The sequence below is a fragment of the Lithobates pipiens genome, unplaced genomic scaffold (assembly GCF_037356315.1).
Source record: "Lithobates pipiens isolate NorthernLeopardFrog02 unplaced genomic scaffold, aLitPip1_a1.2 Scaffold_8, whole genome shotgun sequence".
Classification (NCBI taxonomy): domain Eukaryota; kingdom Metazoa; phylum Chordata; class Amphibia; order Anura; family Ranidae; genus Lithobates; species Lithobates pipiens.
The window spans coordinates 415,068,923-415,087,172 of NW_027507903.1; the positions used below are offsets into that span (position 1 = coordinate 415,068,923).

At 42.9% G+C, this 18,250-nt stretch overlaps 1 protein-coding gene across 1 annotated transcript in view; it reads right to left on the reverse strand.

Moving 5' to 3' along the window:
* Positions 1 to 18,250, reverse strand: part of LOC143962194 (protein diaphanous homolog 1-like) — a 311,409-nt gene that overhangs the window by 124,475 nt on the left and 168,684 nt on the right. Inside the window, exons 9-11 of the mRNA XM_077471524.1 lie at positions 9,175 to 9,283; positions 5,118 to 5,228; positions 3,676 to 3,794 (exon numbers count right to left, since the gene is read on the reverse strand). Coding sequence (XP_077327650.1) covers positions 3,676 to 3,794; positions 5,118 to 5,228; positions 9,175 to 9,283 — 339 coding nt within the window. The remainder of the gene's footprint in view (positions 1 to 3,675; positions 3,795 to 5,117; positions 5,229 to 9,174; positions 9,284 to 18,250) is intronic.

Here is an 18,250-nt window from a genome sequence, read left to right on the forward strand (position 1 = left end):
CACCGGATCGGGTGTATTTATAGGTTAGGGGGAATGTACAAGTGTCCATGTGCTGTCATGTCTCAATTGGCTGTCCTGTATCACATGATAAACGTGTCACCAAAGGTTAAAGTTCTTGTATACATTAAACACGTAAGTCCGCCGCGGCGAACGACGGAAAAAGGCGTTCGAACGTGCGGACCGCGAATGTCGGAAATTCGCCGCGAAACGACCGCCGGGCGAACCGTTCGGCCATCACTATTTGTGGGCATTCGGCCCCAAAATCTCTTCTGACCCTGGTGCTGCCCTTGGGGACTTTCCCTTGAACCCGACTGTTGAGGCCATCGAGACTGCCTAGAGGCAGATGCCCCTGGCATAGGAGAGGCAGCACGATTAAAGGAGAAATGTTTAAACCTCTTCTTTACTGGTAAAAGAGCGATTTTCCCATTAGAGTTCATTTGGATGTGGCTAACAGTTTTTTTTACACGGTGCTTCGGCTGATCAATTATTCAGCCACAGAACTCTGTGAGAATGCACTAGTCCAAGCATAAGCCATAAGGCTTAAATTACATATACAGGGACTGAAGTGTTTTATGCAACAGTTTCCACTGACGGCTCAATCTGATTGGCCGCATCCCTCTCGGAGGATGACATTCTTTTGGAAATGGATTCAGTTTATAGTGAAAACCATTGACCCCTTTAGAAAAGTTCCTGGTCCCATTACCATTCATAGCCGGAAGCATAAAGCAGAGACACTACCAGCAAAAGAATGTACATTACTAGGCTATAGTTCAGCGCCATTAGCTGCTATTAATCCTATCCCGGTAAAGTATAATGTGTCAAAGGGAAAAAAGCCTGAGTCACTAACCTGAACAAGCCACCCTCCTGCTCTGTTCCTCCACAGCCAGCCAGCAGCAGCTACACACACACAGCGCTAAAATCAACTTCCTGCATGTGTGGCTGGCATCTGACACCGTTAGCCACACGCCCTCGCAAATTACACCCCCCCCCCCCCCCCCATTCCTTTCAAAGGAATATAGTGAGGGTAAATCCTCCACTGAGCAGCCGCTGTCTTTTAAAAAAAAAAAAAAAGGAACTAGTTTGGCATACTATCCCTCAAAGGGGAAAAAACAATATTTGAGGACATAGGAAGAGAAGCAGAGCCCCCCTCTTACCGGAGGATCTGTTGTGGCCAGAGGAGAGGAGAAATGACAGGCTTCTGTGTTTCCAGCATCAGGTCGGTGAGTGCTCAATACAGCCCCCAGTGGTGACACATAGGCATGACAACATTATACATAGAAGGAAATTCCTGAGAAAATCTTGCTTACCTTTTCCTCGCAGCAGGGTTTTATCAAAGATAAAGACCCAATCTTCACCCTTCAGGGTGGGCTCCGAGACCTTTTAGGAAACCTTCAGGAACCAGGGAACCTCAGGTTACCCACAATCCTGGACCTGCGACAGCACCCTGCCAGTAAAAACTTTATGGCCTTACTAACAAAAAGTACTGGATCCCAGGGCGAAGTTCTCTAAAGAGAAGCTTTTTCAAGCAAAACCTTGTTTCTTCAGACAAGAGGCCCGGGTACCATTCATTTAGCCCATGAAAAGACATCAGAACGGATCAGGTCAGCATGGCTAGCCCCAGCAAGGATTGCTTCCAGTGGAGCACAGCACATCTTTACTCGTGACTAACACCTTAGACACTGGCGAAAAAACGGAGGACTCCCAGTAGTTGGAGGGGTTATATAGGGAGTGCACTTCTTGCCTTAGGGCGTGCCAGTGTCCACCACCTATCAGTGGCCCTATAACCCACATAATAACTACTATGGCTCTGTGTCCCCTGATGTAAGTGAAGAAAAAAAGTTTTGCCTTTAGTTATAATTTGAAGTAACTTGCACATACCTTCTTTGTACAACTGCATAAAGGACAGATCTAGATGTGTAAAATACAGTAATCTATGACCAGAAAATGTTGTCTAGGTATATAATGCCACTCTGTAGTAAATGGTGCAAGCTGAACTGTGAAAAACACTACACCTTAGATCTTGCCTAAATGGCTCCCCATTAGTGAATACCCCTATACTCAATTTATTGTAAATGTTCTAGTTCTGTTTAAACGTTATTAAAATACAGATCCAAATGTGTGCCATTGTTAATATACCACAGTATTTCTTCCACTTGATCCAACTGTGTTGGATAAATTTGAAATACTTGTTTTACATTAGCGATTTTGTGTGATGATAAATTTGTTTATATATGCTTGATTTGATAAAGACCTGAATGAACATCTTTGCCAATCTGTTCTGTTGCATTTGTGTGCTCATTGTTTCTTCTAAATCATTTTTATTTTTTAAATGGTGTGAGTTATACAAAAGCAAAGACTGAAAAAGTTCTGTGTTTGATGCACATATCCAGTTATTAGCCAAGGTTGCAAATTAAAAGGATAGATTTACCCCAAAACAGTTATGAAGGGTATGGAAGGCTGAATCAGCCCATGGCTTTTTACATGTTTTGAATAATCCACTGTAAAGTCTTCCTACCATATTTCCTATGCAATTCCTGTCCACCTGGGAGCTCTGAGCATTCTGCAAGATTGTTGGCTACTTTAGCATCTTTGGCTGGATTCTCAATAATTTAAAAATAGATCAATATGCGAAGCAGTACGATCTCTTAATGGCTGCAGCAGGTGTGCAGACCCAGAATGCAAGCACGGACATCCGACCGATAAAAGCTTGTGATTGCTCTTTAGATAAACTAACACTGGGAAAATATGGACCAAGGTCTTTTTTTCACACCAAAAATGCCAACTGACATTGTGCTAGCCTGAATCCCCAGAGATCAACTCATCAGGATAACATTTACATAATAAAGGCATACCAGTGGTCAGAAAGGATGAAAAAAAGAACTCCATATCACTGAATTATAGAAGTCAAAAGATTACTATATTATGCAACAGCACTTAGTGGTAAACATCTTAAAAGGATAAGTTCACCTTTCATATTGGTATGCACCAGCCCCTGCAGATCCCCCCCACCCCACCACCTGTTTTGACAGGGAGAGGAGGATCTTCTCTCACTGTCACTACCTAAGAAAAAAAATTGTAATGAGACCCATTCATAGGGGTTGATTTACTAAAACTGGAAAGTGCAAAATCTGGTGCAGCTGTGCTGCTGTCTGCTTTTTCAATTAAGCTGACAAAAAAAAAACCTGGGAGCGGATTGGTTTTTATGCTGAGCTGCACTCTCCAGTTTTAATAAATCAACTCCAGAAAGTTCTGTGAATGTGAAAACTAGTAGCGTCAGTTTGTAGTTTTTAATGAATTACCAGTACAATGAATGCTCTAGTAGTTCATTGAGCCTTCCTGTCAGAATGTAACTGCCTGTATCAGACAGCTACACAGAACTGCTAATTGTTGGTGTAATGCTTTACAGGCTAACAAAAATAAATGCTTATATTTTTTATAAAAAAAAAAAAAAAAAAAAAATGTACATTATATATTTTTGTAAAGGTGAACTTATACTTTAAAAGATAAAAAAAAAAAACAATCACCTAAACAAAGTCTCTCTTTAACCTTCCCAAAAGACCCCTGTCCCTGGCGGAGATATCACCTTCCCCTATTGTTTACTGGAGGATTGTAGAACTGTTCTCTTTAGTTTTTAAAACAGCACCCTAATCTTCTGAAAGTATGGCAAAAGGATATTCCATCTCCACTTTAATGTCATCTAAACGCCCACGCAAGTCATCCGCATCATATTCAGCGTGCTCCATGAATACACCAAGCTGTACCTTTAGTTCATCATTCTCTATAGTTTCCAGATCCTTAACAAAATAACAAAAAAAAAAAAAATGTGTGATTAGTAGTCAGATAAAGCTTTCACACGTCGCATTTCCACAAGAAACCTAAAACACACAAATATTTGTTAGATTTTATATTCAATGACATTCAGCACAATACAAAGCCAACAAGGGCAACATGTTCAATGGCTTGTATCAGTTCATGAACACAGCAGGAAGGGCAGCAGTAGAGCCCCACTCACACTGGTGTCACACTGTTTACCAAGTAGATATGGGAGACCCAGCAGGGGTTCCCGGTGATGAACTGTGCAAGGAAGCACCACTAAAAGCAATGGAAAGCTGACAGCTCTATTAGATTACATTGGAAAATATAATCCAAACATAAATAAAACTATAAAACTAGCACCTGTTGCCAGCAGAAGGTAAACATCTCAGAAACTCAACAAATTAAAACCTGGCATACACAATCGTTTTGAAGAAACTGTTTAAAAACATTTCAGATTTTTTTTTTTTCGCTTCCTGTCTTGGAGATGCAAGAAGTACAAGGAAATCTCAAAATGAGATGAATTCCAGTCTTTGTCACTAGAGCACTAGTTCACATCTGCATTAGGGACTCAGATCACACTTGGCAGAAGATCTAACCCTTCCTTACATTATTCAAAACTAAAAATAATAATGTTTTGCTTTTACATACACTAAATTCAAGTAAAACCCCACATTAAAATAATCAGTAGTTGCAGAGATATAGGCAGCTAAAAACTATATGCAAATCGTACATTTTTTCCTATGCTGTAAAGGTCAACCTAACGGTTAGTGAGGCCAATAATCAGGGGGTCAAGGTCAACCATTGCTGGAAATGTGTAAAACTTCAGCTGCCTTCAGCTCCACACCAACTGACAATTTTGATGTGTGTATGTCACGGAGGGTATTTCTTCCTCATTCACTTGATTGGCTTGAATTGCCCAAGCTTATGTCAGGATTAGATTATGTTGGACTTCAGCTGTGCAGAGGATTGTGTGAAGAGAACAAGGATATATTTCAGTTACTAGCTGCATTTTAAAAACATTCAATATATATTACTGAACTAAATTATGTATTTTTATATTTGCTCGCAGTGTCACTTGAACTGCAGCTTCTCTGGACAGAAGCGTGAACCAGAATTATAAAGCAGGAACTAAGAGCCACTAAAAGTACTGAAGTTTGCCTAAAGAAGCAAGGTGGTTAGTAGACCTGACGGTGTTCAATATGCACAAGACACAAGTGAACATTAATCTGTAAAAAATGTACCATTACTATTCAAAATGCCATATCTAATATATTAAGAAAACTGTGAAAGCATTTTCATACCTTTAACAAGTTACTGAGACCTGAACGCATCAATTCACTGCGAATGTGGACACGGAAATCCAGCTCATCACCTTGGATGATCATGGCGTTGATTAGCAGCATACAGCTCACCTAGGGAATAAAAAATGGTCATGTGACGGATGGATGTTTTTTTTTTGTTTTGTTTTTTACTGGTAACCACTTTAAGACTACAGGATAAATAAATGTTTTAAGAAATATGAGGTTTTGATTGCACAGCATGCAGGAACAACAACTAATAAAATTCAGAGGTAAGCGGAACTTGCCTTTGAAGGAACATTCAAATTTTTAGTTTAACCAAAACAAGGAAGAGAGAAACTTTAAAAAAAATCAAAAGCAATCCTAATACTATGTAAAAAGGTACAACTACACCCTTACAGTTAAAAAACATAACAAAACCTCTCCAAAGAAGGAAAAGCAATATTTGAGCAAAATAAATTTCCAGCCCTCATTCACATGCAAGCCCTTTTCTGCTCATTTCCCTACACCTGACTACACCCAACAGGCAGAATCTCATTCTTTTAAATTGTCCAATTTTACACTTGTGCATTCAGTCGCCTTATGTCCTACAGCCTATTCTCAAAAAGTATATTGGTCTTTTTGAACATATTCTGATGTGTTGGGGACCCATAGACTTGTAAACCGCCTGTAAATGTGCATTTTATACCTGAAGAACTCCTGTTATCCTAAAGAACTGCTATCCTCCCGTTGCCCAGCCCAGGAAACAAACGTCTGAAGCTTGAGACACATGCAAAAATGCCTGTAATAACCCTTTAAAGTGCTTGTGTAATTGTGGGCTTAGATGGGGACACCAAGCCTTGCCATGTTTTAATGGTCACTGGCTGGAAATAGGGAAGGTTTCCTCATCGCTACCCCTGTCTTTTACATTTGAGACCTTTATATAAAAATATGAGCAGCCAAATTAGACTGTCAATAGAAGGCTCCACGATCTGCAGACATTACAAACTTTCAGGTGATGCAGCCAGAGGAGATAAGTGACACAGGTAGCTGCTAACCTAGGATGAGAACACCTGCACTTATAACAAAATGAATAACACGATTGAAAAGCTTCTATCAGCCTTCCCCAACCGATGACTATAAAATCTATGCGGCCTTCTCACATTGATAGGCTGCTCTAACTGCCTTTGGAGACAGACTGTACATGACAAAGAAATAAAACTTACTTCATAAAGATCTCAGTTTCTGGTACAGTCAGCAGAGCAAATTAAGGTTTGGAGTGGGGATGAGAAAACCAACTTGTGTGTAAACACTGTGTTACATATATTATTTAACCACTTGCTTACTGGGCACTTAAACACCCTTCCTGCCCAGACCAATTTTCAGCTTTCGGTGCTCTCACACTTTGAATGACAATTACTCAGTCATGCAACACTGTACCCAAATGAATTTTGTGTCCTTTTTTTCCCCACAAATAGAGCTTTCTTTTGGTGGTATTTGATCACCTCTGGGGTTTTTATTTTTTGCGCTATAAATGAAAAAAGACCGAAAATTTTGAAAAAAAACGCATATTTCTTTGTTTCTGTGACAGAATTATGCAAATTATTAATTTTTCTTCATACATTTTGGCCACAATTTATACTGCTACATGTCTTTGGTAAAAATAACCCAAATTAGTGGATATTATTTGGTCTTTGTGAAAGTTATAGAGTCTACAAGCTGTGGTGCGAATCGCACAAAATTGATCACATCTGATGTACTGGTGGCCTATCTCGCTTCTTGTGACCCGAACAAGTCAGGAAAGTACAAATACCCCCCAAATGAACCCTTTTTGGAAAGTAGACATTCCAAGGTATTTAGTAAGAGGCATGGTGAGCTTTTTGATGTTGTCATTTTTTTCCCACAATTCTTTGCAAAATGAAGATTTTTCATTTTTTTTATTTTTCTCCACAAAATTGTCATTGTAATAGGTTATTTCTCTCACGTGGCATGTGTATACCACAAATGACACCTCCCAAAAATTCTGCTACTCCTCCTGAGTATTACAATACCACATGTGTGGGACTTTTTCACAGCCTGGCCACATAGAGAGGCCCAACATGCAGGGAGCGCCATCACGTGTTCTAGAAGCATAAATTACACATCTAACTTGTTGACTACTTATTACACTTTTGAAATACCAGGACAATGACACGTGACACTGATGACAGATGGCACTGATACGTGGCAATGATGACAGTTATACGTGGCACTGATGACAGATGGCACTAATATGTGGCACTGATGACAGATGACACTAATATGTGGCACTGATGACACGTGGCACTAATATGTGGCACTGATGACAGATGGCACTAATACGTGGCACTGATGACAGATGGCACTATGTGGCACTAATAACACGTGGCACTGACAGATGCCACTTATACGTGGCACTGGGGACAAATGGCACTGACAACAGGTGGCACTGGGGACAGATAGCACTGCGGGCAGGTGGCACTGGGGTGGGGTGGATTGCACTGGGGCGGATGGCACTAAGGCGGATGGCACTGGGGCAGGATGGCACTGGGGGGGGCATGGCACTGGGGGAGGATGGATCTGGGGGAGGATGGCACTTTTTTTACACTTTTTTTTTTTTTTTTTTTGTACACTAACGGCTGCTGCAGCCGTTCTTCTCTCCCCTCTCACACGCTGTCTGTATGAGGAGGGAGAGCGGCGCTGAGAGATTATCTCATATGTTTACATATGAGATCATCTCCCATTGGACACGCCGATCACGCTGTAAACGGCCGCTGTGATTGGCCGTTTACAGCGATCTGTGTTTGCCTGTCCCCGGGGGACACGGCAAACACAGAACTTCCGCGATGCGCGCCCGCGGCGGCGCGCATCGCGGGAGTAAACACCAGGCCGTCCAGGGACGGCCAGGCGTAGGAAGCCGCCCGCCCTAAGGCCGTCATTCGGCTATAGGGCGGGCGGGAAGCGGTTAATGCAACAAATGTTTACTTTTGCATGTGGGCAAGACATATAAATAGTATGGGGGGGGGTGTTGGCTTCGTGGAGCAGATGGAGCTGATCTACTGAAAGAACAACCTGGACAACTTTAGTGCCTCTGCTATGAAGTCCCAGTGGCCCTTTAAGTAGGTCTTACAGCTGGGAGGCAGAGGTAGTATCCCAATCATGTGACTTCTGTAATTGGACTCACACCTGTCATTATCAGGATCCAGTCCCACAGACCTCTTATAGAGATAGACTGTCAGTCACAACTTGGTCAGTGTGCATGGATCGCGCAGTGAGCACATTCTCAACACACAACCTCAGATCCCCAAAGAAGCAAATGTGCAATGGATGGGTACTGGGCATTAAGGCCCATGCATATATGTGTTACAGTTGCAGAAAGAGGTTAAAGAAAAAACAAAACTTTAAAAAAAAAAAAAAAAAAAAAAAAGTGTATCTTTGCTGCAAAAACTTCGTTTTTCTGGGTTGAATGACAGAAGGAGCTTTCTAAGCCCAGGCTGGCATGGGCACACCCCATGGGGGTATGAGATCAATGCAGCCTGGGTTCATTCTACTGTTGCATTAAACAGTGCTCACTTGTCATTATGTGAGTGTCCTTCAGTGCAGCAGTAATGACCACCCACAACCACCACAGGAGAAGTGAAAGAACCTGGTTCTTCACAGGTTTAACTTTCACTTTATTACTTCCTGGGGACCACTGACTGTCCTATGTTTAAAAGAAATGCACAAGACAATCAGTGGATGGTATTCAAACCCAACTCCATAGGCATGAATTACCCTCGCTGCTGGAGTCTTCTGGGGGATGGCAGGGAACTGAACCAACACGTTTTAATGGCTGTGCTTGCCCACAAATCATGGTTTGTTTGTAAAACTTTATTTCAGGAACCATAACGCTTTAAAGAGAAACTTTGTTCCAAACATCTTATTCCAATCCTGTACTTTTATTTTACTAATATAAAAACCATTTAAACACTATCTCCACTTACAGAACCACAGGAAAGATTTCTATTTTCAAGTGTGGTATTAAGCAATGAAGTTAAAACCAAAAAGGAAGAGGCAATAATACCTTGAGTGCTACAGGTGTTCCGCTTTTAAGCCCCTCCAGAAGAGGTTTAAATCGTTCCATCTCATCCGCCTCTGCTCTTTCTGTGAGTGCTTCAAGGACACGTTCATGCCTAAAAGCAGAGCAATCATTATCAGAAAAATAAAGTAAAAACAGTCGACAAGTGCCACAGCATTAAAAGTTCAAAGAGCAATGAGACATGAAACAAAAAACAGAGCAGCTAGTATATTATTTTAACCACTTGCCACCCAGGTCAATTCTGACATTTTCCTCCTACATGTAAAAAATCATGGGGAAAAAAAGTTTTTGGGTTTAAAAAAAAAAAAACAGTAAAATTAGCCCATTTTTTTTACATAATGTGTAAGAGGAAGTTATGCCGAGTAAATAGATACCCAACATGTCACACTTCAAAACTGCATATGCTCGTGGAATGGCACCAAACTTCGGTACTTAATAATCCCCATAGGCGACACTTTAAATTTTTTTACTGGTTACTTGTTTTGAGTTACAGAGGTGGTCTAGAGCTAGAATTATTGCTCTCACTCCAATGTCAGCAGAGTAAATGTTTTACTTTTTTATTGTTAATTTTACTTTTTTTGTTGTTTGACAAAAAAAAAAAAAAAAAAAAAAAAAAGTTATTCCCATTACAAGGAATGCAAACATCCCTTATAATAGGAATACGGCATGATCGGTTCTCTTTGCAGTGATATATGGGGTCAATAAGACCCTACATCTCACCTCTAGGCTGGGAAGTCCAAAATCAAAAAAAAAATCTTCCTAACCGAGGCGGCGCCGTTTGTTTGAATACAGAGGCCGGGCGTGATGTCATAACACTGTGCCTGGCCACCGAACGGTCATAGAGACTCCAGCGACCATCTTGTCTACCGGAAATATCTATGGTAAACATTCAGGGCTGGCGAATCCTGTCTCCGACTTATCGATGGAAGCAGTGAGTCCGTAGAAGCACCAGAGGGCAGCGGGGACATCACCGCTCGCTGCCCGTAAGAAGCAGCGGAACAGCCGCTATGATCATTATTATGGTGTAGGGAATCGCCGGCTGAAAAGCCGATATCTGAACGATGCCTGTAGCTGTAGGCATCATTCAGATATAACAATACACACTTCCGCCCTCAGACCTGTGTATCACCAATGGGCTTACACTAAAAAACAAAAAAAACTTGCTGCCACTCTTAATAATAATGTGCAAAAATCCTACCAAGCAGTGTAGAATGAGCGGCGCTAAATACTTAGCTGTTATCTTGCTATCTCGCAAGCCCTGGTTCTGCCGTGGCCATCCATTATCCAGCTACTTTGGTCTTGGAGTGCGGTGCAATTTATTTATGGTGTGCCTTTGATATTCCACATGTGAGTGTAATGTAGTGAAATTTTATGAGATTAAAGTGTGTGAAGGTTTCACACTATCGGAGGCTGTGCTTTTTTTATTTACATGTGGAGTGTATAAATAATATAATCCATAAGGGGATTGAAGTCACAGTGGTGTGGTGGAAGAGTGTTCCTGGAAGTCTTTATGAATTATAATCAATTCACTGGTCGGTCACCATCTAATGAGCGTTGGACTTTTTTTGTTTAAAAATTGGACACTTCATTTACTTATTTATTCATATCGTTTTTATCAATTATTCACTTCACAGGGTGTTGCTATTATAGTTTAAAGTGGTAACAATCAATGTTATTAAATGTTATGTGTATACTTTATTGGATGCATTTGAGTTGAGAGTGTGTATTATTAGCATCATTCAGATATACCCGTACAAGTCAAGGATGTCATATGACGGCCGGTGGGAAGAAGTGGTTAAAGTACTACTAAACCAACTACATAATTTTTTGAAAATTTTATAAACTTTCAGGAGATGATCAGAAAGAAAAAACATATACATTACATTATATATATATTAAAATTAAGTGGAGTAGGAGGGAACCATATTGTCAAAAGCGGTCTATGTGAACAGCTTTTCCTCAGATGCCTGCATACTTAGATATGCCCGTTTTAATCATCAACCATGTGAGTTGCTAAATGTTGTACCTTCATTATCACTTATGCCCCATACACACTGAGATTTTCTGCTGATTTTTTTCCTCCAAAACCATATAATATGAGGTCAAACCTTAGGAGTTTCGATTTGTATGCAATCAGGCAGGCCCTTACACTGCATGGTTTTGGTAAATATGTAGGAAAAAATTTGTGGAAAATCTGATAGTGTGTAGGGGCTTTAGGAGGAACCTCTTTTCTCTTTTATATTCAGTTGTGACATGATGCTACTGGAATATACAGTCATCATGTAATTAAAAATGTTGTTGTCTTGCAAAACACTCTCAAACCAAGGTTTTACTATTTTATATATTTATTTTACACACATGCAGCAAAATTATAAACACAACACTTTTGCATTTGTTCCCATTTATCATGAGCTAAACTCAAAGATCTATAACTTTTTTTTTATGTACACAAAAGGCCTATTTCTCTCAAATATTGTAAAATCTGTCTAAGTGCCGGTTCACACTATCGCAATGCCAGACATCGCATGTAATTCGCAGCGCACTGCTGTTCACATTACATGCGATGTCTGTGCGGGTGCGATGTCAGCCATACAGATAGTATGGCTGATATCGCACCGCATTCGGTACAAACACGCACAGGACCCTTTTTTCTGTTCGGACCAGAATCGGATCGCATGTGTGTTCACACATATGCGATCAGATTCATGTCCGAAGTGTCAGTTCGCAGTGCGATATCTGAAATGGGGGTGTCGTTAACATAGAATGACACTCCCCAGCAGTTCGCATATGGCAGTGTGAACTGCTGTGCGTGTCGAGTGCGATGCGGGAACCAGCCGTTGATTCGCAGGATTCTCGCATCGCACTAGTGTGAACCGGCACTTAATCTGTGTTACCTTTGTGGACCACCAAATAGGGGGTATGATGAGATAACGCTGCCAGTTCTGACACCCAGTGAGCGGAGGTGAAAGCCACCAAAAACACCACCTTCTGGGACAGCGTAAACAGGGAACTCTCCCGAATATTTGCAAAGGGAGGCTTCTGGAGAACTGAAAACACCAAGTTCAGATCCAACAGTGGCAGTGAAGACTGCACCGGCTGAAAGTCGGATGTCGAACCCCTTGGATAAAAGTACATACCAGGGAGCGCGTGGCTAGGGGATACTGAAAGAAAACCGCCAATGCCGACATCTGGCCTTTGATGGTACTCAAGGCCACTTTGTGCTAGATGCCTCGTTGAAGTAAGGTCAAAATCGGAGTCACCAAAAAAGGCCTGGGGAGAACACCAATCGACTCACACCATGAAATCTGCATGTACAACGGTAGATCTTCCGAGCAGTAGACCACCTAGCCTTGAGCAATGTTGGAACCACCGACCCAGGCAAACCTCTATGCTTCAGTACCTGGCTTTTAACAGTTAGGCCGTCAAATCAGTGACTGTAAAGCAGGATGGAAGTTTGGCCCTTGGAACAGTAGATCCTCCCTGAGAAGCAGTCTCCAAGGGATGTCAGTGACCAGGTCAGCATACAAAGACCGGCGAGGCCAGTCTGGGGCCACAAGAATGACCAGAATACCCTCGGCCTAGACCCTGCTCAACGAAGTCGGCAAAAGCTTAGGAGGAGGAAAAGCATAGACCAGCCAAAAACTGCCCCACTAGACCACCAGAGCACCTGTGGCGTCTGCCAGAGGATCCCGTGACTGTGCCACAATCCTCTGTACCTTTCCTGTGATCCGGGACACCAACAAAACCACCACAGGGGTGCCCCACCAGAGAGACATCTGATAAAACATGTCCGGGTGAAGGGACCACTCCCCTTGGTCCAACGCCAGCCGACAGATAGTCTGCCTGACAGTTTTCCACTCCTGGAATGTGTACGGCGGAGAGGGCTGGAACAAAGCGTTCTGCGCACTGGAAGATACCAGCTACTTCCAGGGCTGCAATAAACTCTTTGTTCTGCCCTGGTAATTGACATAGGTCACCACCGTGGCATTGTCTGGCTGGGTCCATACCGGGAGCCCCCCCGGAGTCAATCCGTCCAGTAAACTAGGCACAACCAAATCGCCCAACGTTTCATGACATTGATCTGTAGTCTGGACTCTACCTGCATCCAACACACCTGAACGGAGCTCAGTCCCAGGACACCTCCCCACCCATACAGACTGGTATCCATGGTGACGACTGTCCAATACAAGGGGAGAAAGGATCTGCCCTGTTGGAGAGTGAAGCCACCAGAGCAGGGACTCCTTGGCTTCCCGGCTCAGCCAAACTGGATTGTCCAGAGAGCTCGGACACTTCACCAGAAGTGAAGGGACCTTGTATAGAACTGTGTAAACAGAACCGCCTTGAAGGTAGATACCATCAGGTCCAGCACCCGCATGCAAGTCCGGAGGGAGGACCAGCTGCTGGACTGCAGCAGATGAATCACAGCAAGCAACTTCTGGGAGTTTTTCCAGAGGAAGGAACACTGACTAGAGCTGAATCCAGAGTCAGACCCAGATGATCCAATTTTCTGGATGGGATCAGAGCAGACTTCTGGTAATTCAGAAGCTAGCCAAACTCCTTCAGGGTCTGTATAGCGATCTCCATGTATTCCATCAAGGCAGCAGAGGACTCCGCTTGCAAGAGGTGGATGTCCATGTAACCCAACCCCCCACTGACATAGTAGCGCCGGAACCTTCACTTTCCTGAAGACAAGAGGAGTGGAGGCGAGACCAAAGTGTAACACAACGCACGGATAGTACTCCACTCCCACAGCAAAACTGAGGAATCGCTGGTGTCTTGCGCATATTGGAATGTTCAGGTAAGCATCCTTGATGATGTCAATAGAAGCAAGAAAGTCCCCCTGATGTAGGGATGAGACCAAAGGGGTGGGAATGGATTCCATTCTGAACTTCTGTAGCCACACAAAGCAGTTCAGGGCCTTGACCTCCAGGATCGGACATACGTTGCCCCTCCTTTTGTTGGGATCGTAAACAGGTTTGAATAAAAACCTTGAAACCGTTCCGAAACCAGAAAAACAATCACCCCCTGAAGCAACAGGTCTTGCAATCGGTCCAGGGACAGACACACATTGGACGGGAAGAACCTTTCCAGAGGGCAAGAACGAAACCATCTTGTAACAGGACAGTATCACTTAGTGGACCCGTTTTTCATTTACCAAGGAAGTCCAGGGTCCCAAAAACCGCTACATCCTCCATATTTTACATTTTCCTGCACAGATGTGATTGGTGCATCAACTAGCACCTGCTTGTGTGGAGCACCAGGTGAGGAGGAATCATCCTCACCATCAGACAAATCAGGGAGCGTGGCTGCAAACCCCACAGGGTGGGCCACTTCCGAGGCAGCCGAGTCAGATTCAGGATATGACAAGACAGATGAAGCAGGTGAAGGCTGGGGACGCTTTTTGCTAGCCCGCCGCCCAAAGGCCAACTCCACCCAAGAAACAAAGGACTCCAGGACTATTATCAGTGCATCACTGGGTGGTCCAGCAGCCTCTGAGAGGGTGTTAATTGGGGAAACACACTCCTGGATGCTTCATAAGGAAAAGGGAGGGGCCACCACAAAGTGTCTAGCACCACTATGGGACACCCCCACCGAACCAGTAGCACCACTGGGACATCAGCAAACAGAGCACCCCACAACCTGCAGCAGAGAGAGGGAGGGACCCCACCAGAGTAGCACCAGAGATAGCCAAGCTCCACGTACAGTGTCCAAAAGAAGAAAAAAACAGAAGTCAACACCAGGGGAAAAGGGGGCACTCCCAAAGCCAAAATTGGCGGCCAGAAGGCTTCACTGTCATGGCCGCCACTTTACTAGCACACCGGACCAACAAAACATGGCCGCCGGACTACATGGCCACCAGCCTTTAGGAATACATAGTCCCCAAAGAAATGGCACTGGCTACGGCAAAATGGCCATCTCCCATGGCTCCATAGGGCTCCCAGTGACCCAGGAGGGAGCCCTGCCATCAGCCACAGTGAAGGGGGGGGGGGGGGGGGGGGTTGCATGGAACCACCATCAGTAGCCAGCGCCCGTTCACTGTGAAGCCCATTTTCACCAGTGGCATGCCCTTTCTCCCCCCCCCCCCCCCCTCCGCACAGTACAGCACACCATCCCCTGCCACTTACCAACCCACCACGGGGTGGGGGGGCACCAAGATGACCCACCGTGGCCACCAAACCAAAAGGGGAGGCCTGAGGAGAAGGAAGGGAATTTGCATGTTTTTTTTGACTGTCCAAGGGAGGGGCCCTCGTCCACACCAAACCCATTCAGGGAGAAAGGGAGGACAGCTACTCACCATACCAGCCAGCAGGCGGGCACCACTTCAGACAGGACCTCCTCATCATCGAAATGGGGGGCTAACGGTCAGAAGGAATGCTGCGCCATATGCGACCTTGGGAGACGTTTAAATCACAGGCCAGCCCCGTCCAGTGGGGCTATGTTGAGGCCGACCTAGCGCGAAGCTGTGGGCTTCGTGCACTTGCTGGCTAGGCAGGGAGGACCACTGGATCTAGATATCCAGCCCATCGCTCAGTCCAGCAGTTGATTGCAGAGCTCACAGGAAAAAAAGCCATATAAAAAAAAAAGAAGGAAACAAATGCCAGGACCAGAGATCCTGGCAGGGAACTAGGTCCTTACTCCAGACTAGGCAGATAAAAAATAAATAATTATGGCCTATAGCAATAGCCAAGTCATAGCCAAGTCTTTTTTCTGCCTAGTGTCCTACTCCTGTAGGGGGCAATATAACCCTAAGGTTCTGAATATGGAGCACTGTGTGCATCAATGAACGAAAAAGAAACTGAGATAGAGCCATGTATCCCATCCTCTATATTATTTATGAATACATTAAACATAATTTGTCACAAGAAAGAGCCTTGGGATACCCCACTTAGCCCTCCAGACCATTCTGAGAGTACACGTTATTTATTACTACCCTTTGGAAATGCCCCTGTAACCAGTTTAATATCCAAGAACAAACTTTATGGTCCATGCTTGCAGACCTCCGCTTATATATCTGCTAGATTAAGCCTTTATGGGGAATGGTTTTTCTAATGCTTTTGCAAAATCTAGATACACCGCATCCACAGGCCTCCCCTTATGTAGGTGGCAGCTCATGTCCTCATAGAATGTTAAGATGGGTCTGGCAAGAACGACCTTTTGTAAACCTATGCTGACGATTACTACTACCGATACCGTTTTCTTCAGCAGATTCTTGGATATAGGTCCTTATCATCCCCTCCAACAATTTAACTACTATTGATGTTAGGCTGACTGGCCAGTAGTTTCCAGGAATATGTCTCTGCCTTTTTAATAATTGGTATCATGCTTTTCTCCAATCAGCTGTTAGAATTTCTGTCAGTATGTTGTCCACAAAGATTAGGAATAATGGTCTAGCTATAAATGACAGTTCTCTGAGAACTCTCGGGTGTAAGCCATCTGGTCCTGGTGATTCATTTGCGTTAGGCTTATCTAGACTTTCCTCGACTCTAGCCTCGGTTAGACACAAGGGTACATCCTGTCATGATCGGTATACCTCCTTTTTTTCCTGTGCAAAATCTGAGGATAAGAAAATATTTAGTACAGTTGCCTTCTCTGTCTCATCGGTAACCATCCCCCCCCCCCCCCCCATTATCGTCTTATGTGGGAAATGTATGCTGATCTCGCTTTTTTACTGTTAATCTAAAAAATTCCTTGGGATTTTTTTTTTTTTACTCTCTATGTGTCTCAGTTTTTTTAGTTGCCCTAATTTCATTCTTACACTTTTATCGCATTCCCTGTAGTGTTGGATTGTGGACAATGCCTCCATCATCTTTATAGTTTTTAAAAGGACATTTTTTGCTTTAAGACTTTAAGTTATGGTTTAGTTGAGCTGTATGTTACGGGATCCTTCTCAGAGAATCAAACATTACATTAAAGCTTGAAATATCATTTTTTGGTAGTATGCGATACTGGAGCATCAGTCATCAGACCCTATATAAAGGCATGTGTAAAGGCTCAACCACCCTCCCACAGTAAGACTGGACAAAAAACCATGTGCGATTTTCTCAGAATAAGCCAGACCCACAGAGAATATACATGCTTTTCTTTGAATCTGAGGTCTAAACTTGTATTATAAATATCAACAGGGAGAGCAGAATAGAGAGGCATATTTATTTTTGTAAAAGTAATGTAATGTAATTTTACCAAGCATGCCAACATGCCTACGGAAGCCTGTGGCCATGCCTTTTTTTCTGAGAATATTGAAAGCTCATGCGTAGTAGCACTAATCCGTAGAATTGGATCTGTCTTCTTTCCTTCTACATGTGAAAAAGGGTTTTTTTTTGTGCTTGGGAACCACATCACAGATTACACTAACTTTAAGCAGTAACTATACCTTCAATATGAATAATGCATTTATTCCCGTTTCCAACAGGCTGGAATGACTTTTTTTTTGTAAATATCCTGCATTGCTGTGAACAAGCTATTTATGCCCACCACTAGAGGGTGTTTTAAGATAGGAGAACTGCTCTGTATTGGTCTGAATGAAGGCCAATTTCCATGTACAAAAGTTTGTTAGGAACTACACCCAGTCCAAGGACAGCTTAAGCCTGAAAATAGGATTTCAGAAAAAGGTAATTCATTTTATTGGCTTTTTTTTTTTTTTATACAGGTACACAAAAAGTATACTCTAAAAAAGGGAAAAAAAAATTGTGCTCAATTAGATGTACACTCACCAGATGGCCCTGACCCCTTTAACTAAAAAGAATGTCAAAAAAGAGTAAAGTAAGCTTTAGTTAACCACTTAAGGACCAAGCCTCTCTTTCTGAGATTTGTTGTTTACAAGTTAAAAAAAACAGGATTTTTGCTAGAAAATTACTTAGAACCCCCAATCATTAAATTTTTTTTTCCTAACACCCTAGAAAATAAAATGGCAGTCGTTACAAAACTTTCTGTCCCACCGTATTTGCACATTGGTCTTACAAGTGCACTTTAAAAAATAAAATAAAAACATTTTTAATTAAAAAATAAGACAACAGTAAAGTTAGCCCAATTTTTTTGTTTTATATTGTGAACGATAATGTTA